The sequence below is a fragment of the Chanodichthys erythropterus genome, chromosome 17, assembly GCF_024489055.1.
Source record: "Chanodichthys erythropterus isolate Z2021 chromosome 17, ASM2448905v1, whole genome shotgun sequence".
Lineage (NCBI taxonomy): Eukaryota > Metazoa > Chordata > Actinopteri > Cypriniformes > Xenocyprididae > Chanodichthys > Chanodichthys erythropterus.
The window spans coordinates 36,760,071-36,777,906 of NC_090237.1; the positions used below are offsets into that span (position 1 = coordinate 36,760,071).

At 36.6% G+C, this 17,836-nt stretch overlaps 1 protein-coding gene across 1 annotated transcript in view; it reads left to right on the forward strand.

The window, feature by feature from the left end:
* The first annotated feature begins 2,472 nt into the window (after positions 1-2,472).
* Positions 2,473-17,836, forward strand: part of LOC137004245 (interferon-induced GTP-binding protein Mx-like) — a 47,307-nt gene continuing 31,943 nt past the window's right edge. The window contains exons 1-3 of the mRNA XM_067364430.1: positions 2,473-2,536; positions 5,508-5,629; positions 12,456-12,612. Coding sequence (XP_067220531.1) covers positions 2,473-2,536; positions 5,508-5,629; positions 12,456-12,612 — 343 coding nt within the window. The remainder of the gene's footprint in view (positions 2,537-5,507; positions 5,630-12,455; positions 12,613-17,836) is intronic.

The window sequence follows — 17,836 nt, forward strand, 5'->3', positions numbered from 1 at the left end:
TGATACTGAAATATATTACCAAAAATGAAACCATCATTTTAGTTGTTGTACCCTGCAATGTTGACATAACAACAACAGAAGCACTAAGAATGGCACGAGATGTGGACTCAGAAGGACACAGAACTCTTGGTTTGCCAACTTATTTCCATAAAATATTTCTGTCACTTTATTAATCTTGCTTATCCTAACTTTTTTTTTTTTTTTTTTTTTTTTTTTGGGTTAGCAATTCAAAGTTACAAAACCAGACCTCATTGACAAAGGAGCAGAGAGTGATATTTTGAACATTGTCCAGGGCAAAGTTGTACCTCTCAGCAAGGGCTACATTATTGTGCGACATCGTGGTCAGAGAGATATCAATAACAAAATCCCTCTTGGTGAAGCCATGGAGATGGAAATGGAATTCTTTAGGAACCACCGTTATTTTAGGTAATTAATTATTTAAATTACATTAACTGAAAATTAATTAATAGTTTGTTTAAAAGAACTTTTCTTCTTTCTTGACAGCTCTCTACTGAATGATGAAAAAGCATCTACTCAGTGCCTGGCAAAAACCAAAAAAAACAAAGAACTTGTTGATTATATAAAGGTACGTATTAAATGAAAACAGTGATGCTTTAAACCCTTCAATTGACTTGATTTTTATTTTTTTTAATATCACATTTCTTCAGCATATGCAAAGTGAAGAGCCATTTTGTTACTCAGTGGAGTGTGGAATATATTATAAACAGGACCGGAGCCCAGGGACATAAATACACAGGAGTAGTCAAAAATACAAGTTAAACTCACAGCACATGCAGTGATGGAGAGCGCAGCATTTACTGTCAACTGAGCCACTCTTGAGCTGCTTGCATGAACACAGTGTGCTTCACTCTGAAACCCATGGCAAATTAGATCACAGCATTTGCAGTGTGATAAATGCACAAAGCTATATCTTGATTTTTTTTTCTGTTTGATTGACATATGCTTTGCCCAAGCAATGGCACAAAACACAGCGTTGGTGATTTTTTAGGTTAATTGAAAAACTGCAGTGTTTTTTTTTTTTTTATTTTATTAAAGTGTTTTTTCACACGCACACACACCAAAAAAATGGGGTTGGTGAAGATTAACAAATACTTTTTAAATTTTTTTTTTATTTAATCTGCAAGTTTGTGCAACCAGATCATTCTGTTTTCACTCAAAAAGGTGTCATTTAAGCGGCCCCTAAGTTAATAATTAACGATTTTTACAAAGGAAGTGATTCAATCAAAAACCTACTCAAGCTCGATAACAACTTTTTCCCAGAGCTGCTGTAAAGCCATAACAATCTCTGTCCATTAATTTTCCTATTAGCACTGTGAAGCTGCTTTGAAATAATCTGTATTGTGAAAAGCGCTACAGTTGTAAGAAAAAGTATGTGAAGTATATTGCAGAATCTGTGAAAATGTGAAAAATTTGAACAAAATAAGAGAGATCATACAAAATGCATGTTATTTTTTGTTTAGTACTGTCCTGAGTAAGATATTTTACATAAAAGATGTTTATTTACAGTCCACAAGAAAAAAAGAAAAGAAAAAAAAGCTGAATTTATTAAAATAAACCCCTTTCAAAAGTATGTAAACCATTGATTCTTAATACTGTGTGTGGTTACCTGGATGATCTATGACTGTTGTTTTGTTTTGTGATAGTTGTTCTTGAGTTTCTTGTTTGTCCTGAGAAGTTAAACTGAGCTCTGTTCTTCAGAAAAATCCTCCAGCTCCTGCAGAATCATCATATTTGAACCCTTTCCAGCAGTGACTGTATGATTTTCAGATCCATTTTATCACACTGAGGTCAACTGAGGGACTCAAACTGAAGAATCTGCAGGAGCTGGAGGATTTTTCTGAAGAACAGAGCTCAGTTTAACTGCTCAGAACAAACAAGAGACTCATGAACAACCATCACAAAACAAAAACACAGTAATAGATCATCCAGGTGACCACACACAGTATTAAGAATCAATGGTTCACATACTTTTGAATGGGGTTAATTTAATAAATTCAGCTATTTTTTTTTTTTTCTATTTTTTTTCTTGTGCACTATAGGTAAACATATTTTATGTAAAATATCTTACTCAGAACAGTACTAAATAAAATAATAACATGCATTTTATATGATCTTATTTTGTTAAAATTTTTCACATTTTCACAGATTCTGCAAGTGGTTCACATACTAATTTCTTACAACTGTATATAAATGAAGATGGTTTGACTTGATGGTCCTCTGAGCCCTCCAGGGAGCAATGTGTGAGACCTTCCTTATATTAAGAGTGGGCTGGATACATTTTTGACAATAAGAAAAATCATTTCTGGGATGGGGGTTCACTAAAACCTCTATGGACAGTTTTTGTAAAAGAACAAGGCTTCGTTCAGCCCCGACAAAACTTTGCAAAACGTTTTTTAAACGGAAACGGAGGTGCGTTGAACACCCCGTTCTGATGACGCAAGAGTTGCAACTATGGAAGCTGAGAAGGACATTCTTTGTGTTCTTTTTGAAGAATTTTCAGAGCCTGATGAAGTTGGTATAAATAGGTGTTTAATACTGCAACATACGCTCGATGTTACAGTCACTGCCCTTGCCGTTCAGAATAAAAGAAAACATCCCAATCCAGTGAAAGGATTTGTGGAAACTTCTAATTATTGTGATAAAACACTTGCCTTGCATTTCAGGATGAAAAGACAAACATTTCAGGTGAAGGATAATCCACTTCTTACCTTTTAAGACTGTCTTGATCTATATTATTTTTTATTTGTTTGTATTAATTAGGCTTATTGTTAATGCTGATTACTGTTGCTGTGCTTTGATATTGTAATATTTACCATTATATAATCAGAGGAATATAGAAAAGTTTATTAAAGTGTCACTTCTCAATACAACAGCAAAATAAGTATAGTATTTTTATATTACATTAATACTCATTGTGCGAGCTGTCTCTTTAATACTGCGTGGTTTATATACATCTTGCCGCTGATTGGGCGAACATTTCTGACACGCCCACCAAACAAGAGAAAACGCATCTCAAACCCGTTGCACACCGATGCACATACGTAGCAAAACGTTGCGCACCGGTTTGAGCTTGAATGTGCCCCCAAGTGTGGTGTTACATGTCGTGTTCCTGTGACCTAGTTTCCCGTTCTGTTTATTAGTTAATTTGATCCACCTGTGTCTTGTTAATTATCCAGTCACCTTGTTTAGCTCCCTTTGTTAGTCACCTGTATATATACCCTGTGTTCTCCTTCACTCCTTGTCCGTTCTCGTTGATGTCTACATGTGTGTATATATTCCGTTGGAATCCCCCATGTTAATTAAAGTATTGTTATATCGTCATCTTTGTCTGCCTTGTACTTGCTACTACAGCTACCCGTAACTTGTGGTGAGCATGGAATTTTCCTTTTTTTTTCATGAATAAGATTTAATAAGATAATAATGAGAACTGAGAGTACCCAGGAGTCAATGAGGTTTGCTAGGCAGACCACACATCAGAGACAGGTGACTGAAAATGAAAGAGAAAAAAAAAAAAAGTTAATGGGTGACCTGTGCTGGCAAAATAAGTCACAATGAGCAAATTTTCAAAAATAAGTTAGATTTATTTTCAAATTCTCTATTTAAAAAAGCCTCCAAAATGATGATTTGTTCCAAGATACCACAATTGTTTAACATTAATAAGACAGACAGTCTATATTATGTTGTGTTATAATTATATCATATCAAATTAAGATTCACTGTAATGCACAGATCAAATATAATGTTACACAACAGATGTTTTTCCCAACAGTCAACTAAACATTCATTTAAGACATAAGAGATAATGATTGCATAAATACTCATGTAGGAAATCTCAAGCATAGACCAGGAGACTTTGCGATCTCTTGAAGCAGAAGTTACTCTTTATTGAGAATCACGCTGTGCGTCGCTGTGGTCATCCAAAATCTAACTAAAGCAGTGACTTGGTAGTTCATATACATTCAAGGGGGAGGGATACATAGAGTAGAGGTGTGGACAATCTAAACAAAGGATGCAAATGCAGTAAGGAATCAGATCATTCCCTACATTTCCCAGCCATGATCTAATCGGCATATTTGTGTCATTCAAATGCATAGGTGCTAATCCAATCAGTCTGACAGTATCGCCCATACCTTTACATTATCATAGAGACAAAGACACTGCTGTATCTTAAGCTTGTCCTGCCAAATGGTCAGGATGTAAGATCCGCAGATCTTAAACAGATTCTTAAATTTGTAATCCCACAGTTCCCCCTTTGAGAGTTCTAGTAACTCTCACATAATACAAATTTAAACCTTCTTAAATCCCTTCTATAACATATGTTTGTTAACATAAGTTCCATCTTCCAGTCATGCAACTTGTAACAGTTACAGGCACATACATCTTATTCTGTGTCGTGTCCAACATTTACATAAGAGTTGTTCTTTAACTTGAGTATACTGTTGACACACATATACAACGCAGGGTGGTAACATGTTGTATAAACTACATGATGACACAGAAAACCATGTAGCATAATCGTGGAAGTCCTAAAAGTCCATGGCGCCTGAATATCTGTGGAGTCTGTTCTCGGTAGAGTCCATTTCCATGTTTGTCCCAAGATGATTCTTTGTCGTTGTGCAACTCCAAGTTGCTCAGATGACTCTGTCATCATGAAAGTTGTTCATGGTTATCTGAGGTGATGCTTTACACCAAGTGTTGCTTTAGACGTCATGGCATATACACATACCTGCACACAAGAAAACAAAGAAAAAGCAGACCAGCAGTATTCATGCATAGACTTTAGTACGTTACACCTCTGATGATCCTATAGTTTTTCTGTCTAACTCTGATCATCATAAACTTCTAGTGATCGTATAGTGGTTTTGTTCTTCTTTTTCTTAACCTAGCCTTAATCAATTTGACATCTATAGACCAGTAAGGTGGGGATAAACTGAGAGAGGGGGAAACCTATGAGGAAGTCTTCACCGCAGGGTTTAGCCCCCGATGCCTTATGCACTTCGGTTCTTCCCTGGGCTCCTCACTGGTCTGTGTGTCCTATTCTCTCCCTGTAGTTAATTTGCAAACTTTACTGTGCTACATCTCCATCTTCCATTGAAACATCAGTCATAGCAGACATCATAACCCATTGAGGATGGACAAGTGAATGGAGTGTGCTGTAGCATAACATTTAAGGCTGTGAGTGTACTTAACCTGTCTCCCCAAATGGTGGAAGTGATAGTCAACTTTCTTTTGTTCAGAATGAGTCTTTCAGCTTTCTTGTAAATGACTGGGGAAATTAAGCACTCACAGCCCAAATGGTTAGCATGTCAGCAAGCTGCTGCTCCAAGAGTTTGGAGAAGAGGGGAGGGGCAGTTTCAGTGTAGCAAGTAGACTGAGTAGGAGCTGAGTAAATCTGTTCATTTCTTTTAATGTCTTTTTGTTTTTCCTACACTGTTTCATCCAATGTCCAGGTTTACCACAGTAATGACATCTGCCTTCTCTCTTAGGACATTTACGATTCTGTCGATTCTCTGTGTTGACCTTAAAGGATGCTGCTGCAATCTTTACTCTTGTCTTGACATCTGAGTCTCTTTCCCAAATAGCTAACCTATCCAAGTTGTTTTGCAGGGTTCCATTGGACCATGTGAGGTCTAAGAAAGGCAATGCATTTCTGTATTCTGATGAAAGCCCATCAAACCACATGCGGACCAGTGGTCCATTATCCTCTAACACCTTCTCTGGAGTGTCAACTATTCCACTGTATGCTGCCGCTGACTGACAAAATCTTTCAGTGTACTCCCTTACAGTTTCATCCTTCTGTACACAACTAGTGATCTTTGACCAGTCTACCTTTGGTCCAACAAGGTTCTGTAACACTCTCAGAACTCCTTCTCTCAATTCGCCTTTGCTGAAATGCTGAAACTCAGAACTATTTACAGCACTTTCAAAATCATTGAATTCTGACTCTTTCAGGATTTGTGACATTAGCTGTGTGACTTCAGCTAGGGACATATCATAGAGCTTCATTTTTCTGGACAACTCTGTCCTAAACTCAGAAAAATTTCTATGCACTGATGGCAAATTCTCAGCAATTCTTTCTATGTCTTCAGGACCAATAGCGATACTGACTGCTTGTAACTGCAGTATGGGGGTTACAGATGGAACTGTGTCAACCCCTTTTGCCCTACTCTGAGCCTTTTGTCTCACTCCACACACTTCAACTGCTTTTACATCTTTATCCATGAAATCCAGTATTGCTATTGCCCTCTAGTCTACAGAAAGACTGTAAGTCAGGATAGCTTTCATCTGACTGTTGGTCTTTTGAGTCACATTTGGTTGAGGCTTTGTTAAGGCCCAACTTCTGAGTGAGACGAGACACTCTAGTGTGCAACTGTTTGTTCTGCTCTTCTAACTTAGCAATATGTTGGATTTGTTCTTGTGCAATGGATAGAGTAAATTCTCTGTGGCAGCAGATAATGCCCTTCATATTTTTCTTCCGAATACAAGCACCAAATACCTTTTTGCATTCTTCAATGGACCAAAATGTTTCTGGATGAATCCCAAATTTCTTTGTCAAATCCAATCTGACTGACTCAGTCACTATTGAGTCCATGTGCTTTCCTAACACTGATTTGAACTCACCATCTGTCCATAAAGGAGTAGCTAGTCCACCTTTCTCAGTTGTTGGAATAAGTCTAGCGTTCTTTCTCAACATTGTGTAATGTCTTTCTGGCACAACGATACACTTCAACACTTCCCTGACAGAGCAGAGGTTAACCTAGTTAATACACATCGTAATGTATTCAACCTTCTCTGGTGAGCAGAGTAGAACCAACCTGCTAACACACTGTAACAACTGTAACCTTCCCTGAATTAACAGAGGATGAACCTTCTTCTCTAGCAAAGTAGAGGATGGCTATTCTGTTAACACACCACCTTCCCTGATAAAACAGAGGACAACACAAATTATTAGCACTTTACACTAATTCTTCCCTGCCTGAACAGAGGATACCTAATTATTAGCATGTGATGCTAATCTTCCCTGCCTGAAAAGAGGATAAACTTCATCTCTAAAAGAACATTTTTAGAGGATAACTTAGTTAACCAAACCCTACAGCTGTCTGTTAACTCTTCTCTGATGGCGCAGAGGATAACACATTAGTACTGGTCTTAATGGTTCTTTTGGATAGAGTATCACTCACCAACCCTTGGGTGAACAGGAAAATTCAGCCTGGATCTTCCTTTGGATCAGATCTTTGTTGTGCTTGAAGTTTCAATCTGGATTGAGATGAGAAGCTCTATCCGGGTCACGGCACCAAAACTGTTGGAAATCTCAGAAGCATAGACCAGGAGACTTTGGGATCTCTTGAAGCAGAAGTTACTCTTTATTGAGAATCACGCTGTGCGTCGCTGTGGTCATCCAAAATCTAACTAAAGCAGTGACTTGGTAGTTCATATACATTCAAGGGGGAGGGATACATAGAGTAGAGGTGTGGACAATCTAAACAAAGGATGCAAATGCAGTAAGGAATCAGATCATTTCCTACATTTCCCAGCCATGATCTAATCGGCATATTTGTGTCATTCAAATGCATAGGTGCTAATCCAATCAGTCTGACAGTATCGCCCATACCTTTACATTATCATAGAGACAAAGACACTGCTGTATCTTAAGCTTGTCCTGCCAAATGGTCAGGATATAAGATCCGCAGATCTTAAACAGATTCTTAAATTTGTAATCCCACACTCACCAAGACAGATATTTAGAAATATTGTAATTTTGTATATACTGGGACTGAAGCGTCTTTGTGTGCACGCTTTGGATGCGTCACTCAGCACGAGTAAAGATCCTTTTGTTTACATCAGCATGAGCTTGAAAATTATGTCATTGGTTTGGACTCAGCAAAGAAAAAAAACAAACAAAAAAAAAACACCTCTTGACTACATTCTTTAAGCTGTCTCCCCTAGAATCCTACAAAACTTATTTGTCTGCTTGGAGATGTTTTAAGTCATTTCACTTCACATACACCCTGCCTTTTCATCTAAACAGCATTAAGAACCTCCAGTCCGGCTCCTTTAAGGATTACTTAAGCGGAATTCAATTTTTCCATAAACTTATTTTCCGCTCATCCTATTCCGAAATAGCCAATTCACAAACATCTCCTCTTCTTATCAAAGGCATCCAAAGAACCCAACCCACCCACTAAGGAAACCCATAACTCTAGACATCCTCACCAAATGTATTTCCACTCTCTGCCAAGGCTATAACTCCTCTTGACACAGTATTTATACAGATGGTATTCAACCAGAATGCTTATTCCCACCAAGTTACCCACCACAGCAAAGTCACCATGGCAAAAATAAGCCAGTCGCATTTCAAAGTCGTTTGTGAAATTACCGCCAGGTGGTGCAAAGGGACATTTTGTAAAACAGCTGCTAAATTTGTTAGCTCTAATGGCTTGCGCTGAACCAAAGACTGACACACGCTGATTTATCATTTATCTTAACCAAAGATTACAAATGTTCAGTGTTTACAGTCATAGAAGGTTTATTTGATATTTAAATACACAAAGTAGGCCTACTAGCAAATAGCCTAGATATGACGACAACGCAGCCCTGAAGTGTCAACTAAACTATCCCCTGTGAAGGCCTCCTTCCCTTTCCTTTCCCTATGTATAGATAAAACGTTATAAAAATGATTCCAGTTCACATGGATCCGCAAAAACGACTAATAATTCTGTATTATGTGGGCCAGACAAGTAATTTGCAATGTCACTTTGTAAAAAAGCGTCTGCACATATACACTTTGAAACACGCATACCTATAGACTAAACACGTAAATGAATGGCAAGAACACATTAAAAGTCTTCTGTTTTCACTTAAAAAGGTGTAATTTAAGCAGCCCCTAAGTTAATAATTAACAATTTTTACAACAGAAGTGATTCAATCAAAAACCTACTCAAGCTCGATAATAACATTTTCCTAGAGCTGCTGTAAATCCATAACAATCTCTGTCCATTAATTTTCCTATTATGAAGCTGCTTTGAAATAATCTATACTGTGAAAAGTTAATTTAACGTTATTTAATCAGGAAAAAGACTAATTTTCATTTTTTCATGACTAAAATAAATATATATATATATATATATATATATATATATATATATATATATATATATATATATATATATATATATATATATATATATATATATATATATATAATGACTTGATTTGATTGTGTGAGTGAGGCTGGATCAATTTTTGACAATAAGAAAAATCATGTCTGGGATGGGGGTTAACTAAACCTCCATGAACAGCTTTTGTAAAAGAACAAGTGTGGTGAGCATGGAATTTTCCTTTTTTTCATGAATAAGATTTAATAAAATAATAAGAAGAACTGAGAGTACCCAGGAGTCATGGGGCACTGGATGAGGTTTGCTAGGCAGACCACACACCAGAGACAGGTGACTGAAAATGAAAAACAAAGATAAAAAAAAAAAATTACTAGGTGACCTGTGCTGGCAAAATGAGTCACAATGAGCACATTTTCAAAAATAAGTTAGATTTATTTATTATTTATTAAATAAAGCCTCCAAAATGATGTATGATTTGTTCAATAATACCACAATTGTTTGATTAACATTAATAAGACCGTCTATATTATGTTATATGTGTTATAATTATATCAAATTAAGATTCACTGTAATGCATGGATCTAATATAATGTTACACAACAGATGTTTTTCCCAACAGATGTTTTTTCCCAACTAAACATTCATTTAAGACATAATGTTTGCATAAATACTCGCCAAGACAGATATTTTGAAATACTGTAATTTTGTATATATTGGGATCATGAGTAAAGATCCTTTTGTTTACATCAGCATGAGCTTGAAAATGACATGTCATTGGTTTGGACTCGGCAGAGAAAAATGAAAAAACACCTCTCTCAACTACATTCTTTAAGCTGTCTCCCCTAGAATCCTACAATCTTATTTGTCTGCTTGGAGATGTTTTATGTCAGACTGTAATTTTGTATATATTGGGATCACGTGCTGAGGTGTCTTTGTGTGCACGCTTTTGATGCGTCAATCAGCACGAGTAAAGATCTTTTTGTTTACATCAGAATGAGCTTGAAAATCACATGTCATTTCCTGTTACAAATTAATAGATGTCTGTCATAGTATCACTTCTATTACAAAACAGTCACCAATATGGAATTTTAAGTCTAAGACCTTTCCAACAATGTGCTTTGTCATGATTAGAAAATGTTTTGATTACAAAATAATTCAAATAAATTTTGTGATATGAAAATATGGGGAGGGGCCTGCTAAAAGTTATTTCTCAATGTCCAATTTCAAAATGATGTCCACAGGATAAATACTGAGGGTTTAAGCTTTAAAATGATATATACAGTAATTTAATATGATTAATACAAACTATAAAATCTGTCATAGAATAAAAAGGCAATAAAAAGAATCTGTGCTGGTAATCTGTTTCCCTTTACCCACATGAAAAGCCTATTACAACAACATGTTTTCTGAAAGCGTAACCTGGTGATTATGAATACCTTAGGTAGAAGAGGCTTGGTCCTGGGATGAAATGCGGATAAGTCATCATTTTAAGTTTTCTATTAATGAATGTTTTGCTTCGTGAGATATTCAGTATTGTGTCTTTTACCAGCTGTTTAAATAGTATGTGTAATTTCTCATATTAATGTGTTTCTTTACGTATGCGGAAGCATATTGAAGCAGATTGGTAAAACAAATTATATTTGAGGATACATTAAATTATGTGCAATCGGCAAAGAGGTAAAGGAGATGGGCAGGAACATAGAGAGCTATAAATGATGGATAAAAGTAGCCATGTGATAACATTTGAAAACAAGAACACAGCTGCTGATGTATCTTGGTTAAAATGTTGTCTTAGATTGCATGCTCCTTAAAAGGTGAAGTAGTATGTTTTAACCAATCAGTAAACAATCTTATTTCCTGGTTTGAGTATATAAACAGTGGTTATGGTTTCATCGGACTTCTAAAAGACACTTTCCTGGCTGTGTGTTGAATAAAGCGCTGAAAGAAGGTAAAAATCAGACTTCTGACTTTTATTTAACACTTCCACTACAATATTTCCAGTAGGTAATTCACACATCTCTTTTTTAGTTCCTAACAAACAACAAAAAGTTGTATTGGTGTATATACTGTTAATAAAAGCTGGACATAAAAGATGATAAAAGACATAAAAGACATTAAAATTACAATACATAACACATACATATAATACAAGAAGACTTTCTCTTTTTTATGATTACTATGTGTAGTAGTATTCAGGGGTATTGAAATGAAGGTATACTGCATTGACACTCTTTTTAAATGTATTTCTGCCTGTATCAGTTAACCATTAAAAAAAGGCAAATTCAGTATAATTTAAATTTAGAATTTCTCAATTATATTTCAGACAAACTATGGATTATGACAAAAAATCCAACTATGATTCTCAAGGTGAAGAGAGGTACAGTATTCAAATGCTATTGATGTCTGACAACTAAAATACCATGATTTATGGCTGTTTACTTTTTTCCAACTACTTCCAACACTTTCATGTCCCATGTTTCACTTTATTTTAATAGCCTACTTTAGACATTTTACTAAACTATAAGTAACTTTGCATCTACACGTCAACTAGCAGTCAACAGAGTATTGATAGAATGCAATGCCTGCTTAACAGTTTTTGATGCTCCCCAACAGACATTATACTGACTATAAGTAACTTTGTCAGAACATGTCAACTTAATCTACTAACCCTAATCCATTATTTTACTCTATCCTAGACCTAACAGTCTAATAATAGACTATCGACTAATACTCTAATAACTGGTAATTGACATGTAGGAGCAACATACTTATAATCAACAGAATGTCTAAAGGGGACCATCAAAATAAAGTGTACCCAAAAAGGATAATAATAATAACAATAATAAAATCATAATTATTATGTAATGTTTAGGACTTGTTTTAGTTTGTTTGTCTTGGTTTCCTGTTCCCTTTTTTTCTGTTTTCCCACTCTTCATTAGTTGCTATGGATTTTGATTAGTTATTTACATCTGTTCTGTTTTTCCCTTGATTACTCATTGTGTTTATAAGCCCTTAGTTTTCTTTGTTCAATGTTCGGTCTTGTTTGCATTTATGTTATAGTGGTTGTGTTATTTTCTGATTTCTATTTTTGTTATTTTGTAATTTACTACAGCATGTTTGTTTTGCTGTTTTTCAGCATCTCCTACCAGAGTAAAGTAAATGCAATGAAAGATGCAATGCAGTGAAATATTGTTTTCTACTATTGCAGAACTGATGATCTAAATATTTCTGTTTCTTTCTCTCTTTTTGTATGTTTTATTATAAAGTTTATTTCCAGACCAAGAAACGCATGAAGCATTCCACAATCATTTCATTGAGACTGTACGGCCTTTGATTGAGTTGATTGACTCTCTGCGGTTGATCGGGCTTGATGAGGATATTGGTCTGCCATCCATTGCAGTGGTCGGAGATCAGAGTTCTGGAAAGAGTTCTGTTTTGGAGGCTCTTTCTGGGGTTGCTTTACCTCGAGGAAGTGGTAAGAATCTTAAGTTATTGCTTTATCTTCAGAACCTTTTGACTGAAATGAGACGTTTGTATTGTCATATTGTATTTTTTTTTTGTCCCCTTCCCCCTTTTGAATCTGCTAAAGTTTTTGTGACTTTAGGTGTACTTTAGTTAATAGAGAGTTTGAGGATGTATCCCAGAGTCACAATCAATCCTCACTCAAGAAAATTGAACTTTAAAGTTATTACCATTAAGTATGATGTTTTATCCATGATTTTAGCCTCACTGCAATACGTATAACTTAAAATACAAACCTTATTTTATTATTAAAAATATTACAAGTCTAATATAGAATATAGCTGCAAGCAGCAATTCGGGGCCAAGCCCCAGAAGGGGCAGTAGCGCAATACGGAGCAGGAAGAGCAAAAACAGCAGAAATTGAATGTACATGCTAAACAGCTCGTTCAGAAGGACAGGTGGAAATGAAATGAAAATTAATAGAAGTTCAGAGAATGAACACGGAATGAACTAAAAACACTTGTATCTCATTCAAGAGGAATAAAGATTAGTACAATGCTTATTTGGATAAAAAAGGTATCAAAATGACTCATTACACACAATTGTATAAAGGCACCCCACACGGGATTCGAACCCACAACCTCCGGGTCCAATGTACATTTCTCAACTCATTGCGCCACTGTGCAGGTGAATGTTGGCACACCTGCCGAAGTTCATTAGTTCATGTGAAAATGAACTCAAAATGAAGAACTTTTATAAAACTGCACTGAATGTTATATTTAATAACTACTTTAGATCATTCTGCAGCTCATCATGCTGTAGCGCAATACAGAGCAGGAAAAGGAAAAACAGCAGAAAATGAACAAACATGAAACAGCTGGTTCAGAATTACGGGCGAAAATGAACTCAGAACTTATGTACATAAGCTTAGATGAAAATGAACACAGCATGAAACAAAAAGCATTTATTTCTAATCCAAGAGGCAGTAAAGGAATCAAAACACACTATTTCATAAAACCGCTCCACCTGGGATTCAAACCCACTATCTTGGGGTGCAGAGCTCATCAGGTAACTGGCTTTACACATTGAGCTACTTGAGGATGCACATTCAACAATCTGTGGAAGAGAACTTTTAGTGTAAGAAAGAATTTACAAAAAAGCATTACTTAGCATGCTAACCATATTAGCATGCTAAGCTAACTTAATGCTAATGAAGCTCATGGTTAACTTGATAGCTGAAGAGCCACATTAAAGAGAATGACAACTGGTTAGCATGCTAAGCAATTAGCATGATAAGCTAACTAGCATAAGACAACAAACACAAGCAAGGTCACATTCAGAGATGAATATCTTGGGAATGGTAGCGAATATCAAAAATCCATTCAGTCATTTCTGTGCGGCTCGGTCCAAAGATCACCTGAGCTGATTTTGGACAAAATTGGACAAAAATTGTAGGAGGAGTAGTGAAAAAATGGAATACTGTACTTTTCAAAATGGCCACTACTGTACTGGGTGGAGTCTTAATGTAAGATATTGAATGTGATCAGTATGAAGAGAGGAATCAGTTGTATTGACATTCATTTTTCTGGAACAAAGGGTTCAAAAGTTATAACCTTTACAAAAGTGAATATTTGAACTGGTGGTGGCGCTATAGACTTATATATAGTCCTAGATACTCCAAAGTTGGTCAAATTACTTTTAATTACTATCACTACAAGCATGCCAAATTTGATAATTTTCCTTCTTATGGTTCATTGATTACCATACAGGGGGAAGAAGAAATATAGCTGCGAGCAGCGATGGCGGGCCCAAGCCCGGTGGCTTCAGGGCAACTGTGCACGGCGGGCAATAGGCACTTAAAACGGTTAAACATCAAAGGACTATGTCAAATTCACTCCACATTTACTGCACTACAAGGTGCCGCTATAGAGCCCCTCCTCCCTGCCCATTTTCAAAGGATTACATGTGCCAAGTTTTAACATTATTCTGATGAATTTTGAAGCAAATCAGGTAAAAATAAGAGGGTGATCTCAATGTATGCTGAAAGTGACACATTTTCTGCTTCCAGTTGGTGGCGCTATGACTTTGAATCACAATAGTCAAATCCATGTGATCAGCCTTGTACAACGAAGACTAAGCCAAAGTTTCATCAAAATCAATTAATGTATGCAGAAGTTATAACACTTTGTTTCCCTTTTCTTGCCATAAATTTGTTGCCTCGCCACGGCCAAACCGTTTGAGATATCCAAAATCCGTTTGCAATTAAACAACTTCAATGTGTTAGCAACAAGTTAAAAAAAGCTTGGTGTAAATTGGATAAACCCTGTAGGAGTAGTAGTATAAAATTCATAGCCTGTTTTTTCAAAAAATTAACATTCAAACCAAAATAGCTGACTTCCTGTTGGTCGGAGCTAATGAATGTAAATTAGAAAATTGTCCGGCTTGATGAGAATAATATGTGTACCGAGTTTGGTGACTGTAGGAAAAACTAACCCCCACTTTTGTCAAAAGGTGGCGCTACTGAGCCCCTCCACCACGCCCATTTCTATGGCTTTGTCCATGTCTACTGGTTGACAATATTGATGTGTGTGTCGAGTTTCATGCAATTTGAAGCATGTTAAGAGCCTCAAAAACACTCAAGAATATTATTACAGTTTGACCTGTTGCCATGGCAACAATATTTCAAATATCAAAAATCCTGTCATAGGTCTACATCTGCTGTGTATTGACATTACACTGATGAAGTTTGAAGCAAATCAGGTAAAAATAAGAGGGTGATCTCAAAGCATTTTAAAAGTGATACACTTCTTGCTGCCATTTGGTGGCGCTATAACTTTGACTCACAAGTCACATCCATGTGATCAGACTCCTATAACGAACACACTCGTGAAGTTTCATAAAGATCAATATATGTATTAAGACGTTATAACACATTTCCTGTTTCCTTTTTCTCGCCATAAATTCGTTGCCTCACCACGGCCAAACCGTTCGAGATATCAAAAATCCCCTGGCAATTTTTAATCATCAGTGTCTTGACTTCATGCTGACCGAGTTTGGTGGCGATCGGATTAATCGTCTAGGAGGAGTATATCAAATTCCAGAGCATGCGTTTTTCAAACAACCCTTAATAGCTGACTTCCTGTTGGCGTGGTGATTAACTTAGAGCGCGAAAGTTGTTCGGCCCGATGAGGTCTATATGTGTACCGAGTTTCATACTAATACGTGCAAGCATGTTTAATATATGGACCAAATTTTCAGACTTTTTTCAAGGGGGCGCTGTCGAGCCCCCCTGCCACGCCCGGGTACCAGCCTCTCCGGCGTCCTAATGGCCGCGGATTCCAATGTGTGTGCCAATTTTCAAGAGTTTTTGAGCATGTTAAGGCCCCCAAAAAGCCCCGGAAGACGGAAAAAAAAAAAAGATAATAATAATAATAATAATAAATATAGCTGCGAGCAGCGATGGCGGGCCCAAGCCCGGTGGCACCGCCACCCCGGTGGCTTCAGGGCAACTGTGCACAGCGGGCAATAGGCACTTAAAATGGTTAAACATCAAAGGACTATGTCAAATTCACTCCACATTTACTGCACTACAAGGTGCCGCTATAGAGCCCCTCCTCCCTGCCCATTTTCAAAGGATTACATGTGCCAAGTTTTAACATTATTCTGATGAATTTTGAAGCAAATCAGGTAAAAATAAGAGGGTGATCTCAATGTATGCTGAAAGTGACACATTTTCTGCTTCCAGTTGGTGGCGCTATGACTTTGAATCACAATAGTCAAATCCATGTGATCAGCCTTGTACAACGAAGACTAAGCCAAAGTTTCATCAAAATCAATTAATGTATGCAGAAGTTATAACACTTTGTTTCCCTTTTCTTGCCATAAATTTGTTGCCTCGCCATGGCCAAACCGTTTGAGATATCCAAAATCCGTTTGCAATTAAACAACTTCAATGTGTTAGCAACAAGTTAAAAAAAGCTTGGTGTAAATTGGATAAACCCTGTAGGAGTAGTAGTATAAAATTCATAGCCTGTTTTTTCAAAAAATTAACATTCAAACAAAAATAGCCGACTTCCTGTTGGTCGGAGCTAATGAATGTAAATTAGAAAATTGTCCAGCTTGATGAGTACAATATGTGTACCGAGTTTGGTGACTGTAGGAAAAACTAACCCCCACTTTTGACAAAAGGTGGCGCTACTGAGCCCCTTCACCACGCCCATTTCTATGGCTTTGTCCATGTCTACTGGTTGACAATATTGATGTGTGTGTCGAGTTTCATGCAATTTGAAGCATGTTAAGAGCCTCAAAAACACTCAAGAATATTATTACAGTTTGACCTGTTGCCATGGCAACAATATTTCAAATATCAAAAATCCTGTCATAGGTCTACATCTGCTGTGTATTGACATTACACTGATGAAGTTTGAAGCAAATCAGGTAAAAATAAGAGGGTGATCTCAAAGCATTTCAAAAAGTGATACACTTCCTGCTGCCAGTTGGTGGTGCTATAACTTTGACTCACAATAGTCACATCCATGTGATCAGACTACTACAACCAACACACTCGTGAAGTTTCATAAAGATCAATATATGTATGCAGACGTTATAACACATTTCCTGTTTCCTTTTTCTCGCCATAAATTTGTTGCCTCGCCACGGCCAAACCGTTTGAGGTATCCAAAATCCGTTTGCAATTAAACAACTTCAATGTGTTAGCAACAAGTTAAAAAAAGCTTGGTGTAAATTGGATAAACCCTGTAGGAGTAGTAGTATAAAATTCATAGCCTGTTTTTTCAAAAAATTAACATTCAAACAAAAATAGCCGACTTCCTGTTGGTCAGAGCTAATGAATGTAAATTAGAAAATTGTCCGGCTTGATGAGAACAATATGTGTACCGAGTTTGGTGACTGTAGGAAAAACTAACCCCCACTTTTGTCAAAAGGTGGCGCTACTGAGCCCCTCCACCACGCCCATTTCTATGGCTTTGTCCATGTCTACTGGTTGACAATATTGATGTGTGTGTTGAGTTTCATGCAATTTGAAGCATGTTAAGAGCCTCAAAAACACTCAAGAATATTATTACAGTTTGACCTGTTGCCATGGCAACAATATTTCAAATATCAAAAATCCTGTCATAGGTCTACATCTGCTGTGTATTGCCATTACATTGATGAAGTTTGAAGCAAATCAGGTAAAAATAAGAGGGTGATCTCAAAGCATTTCAAAAAGTGATACA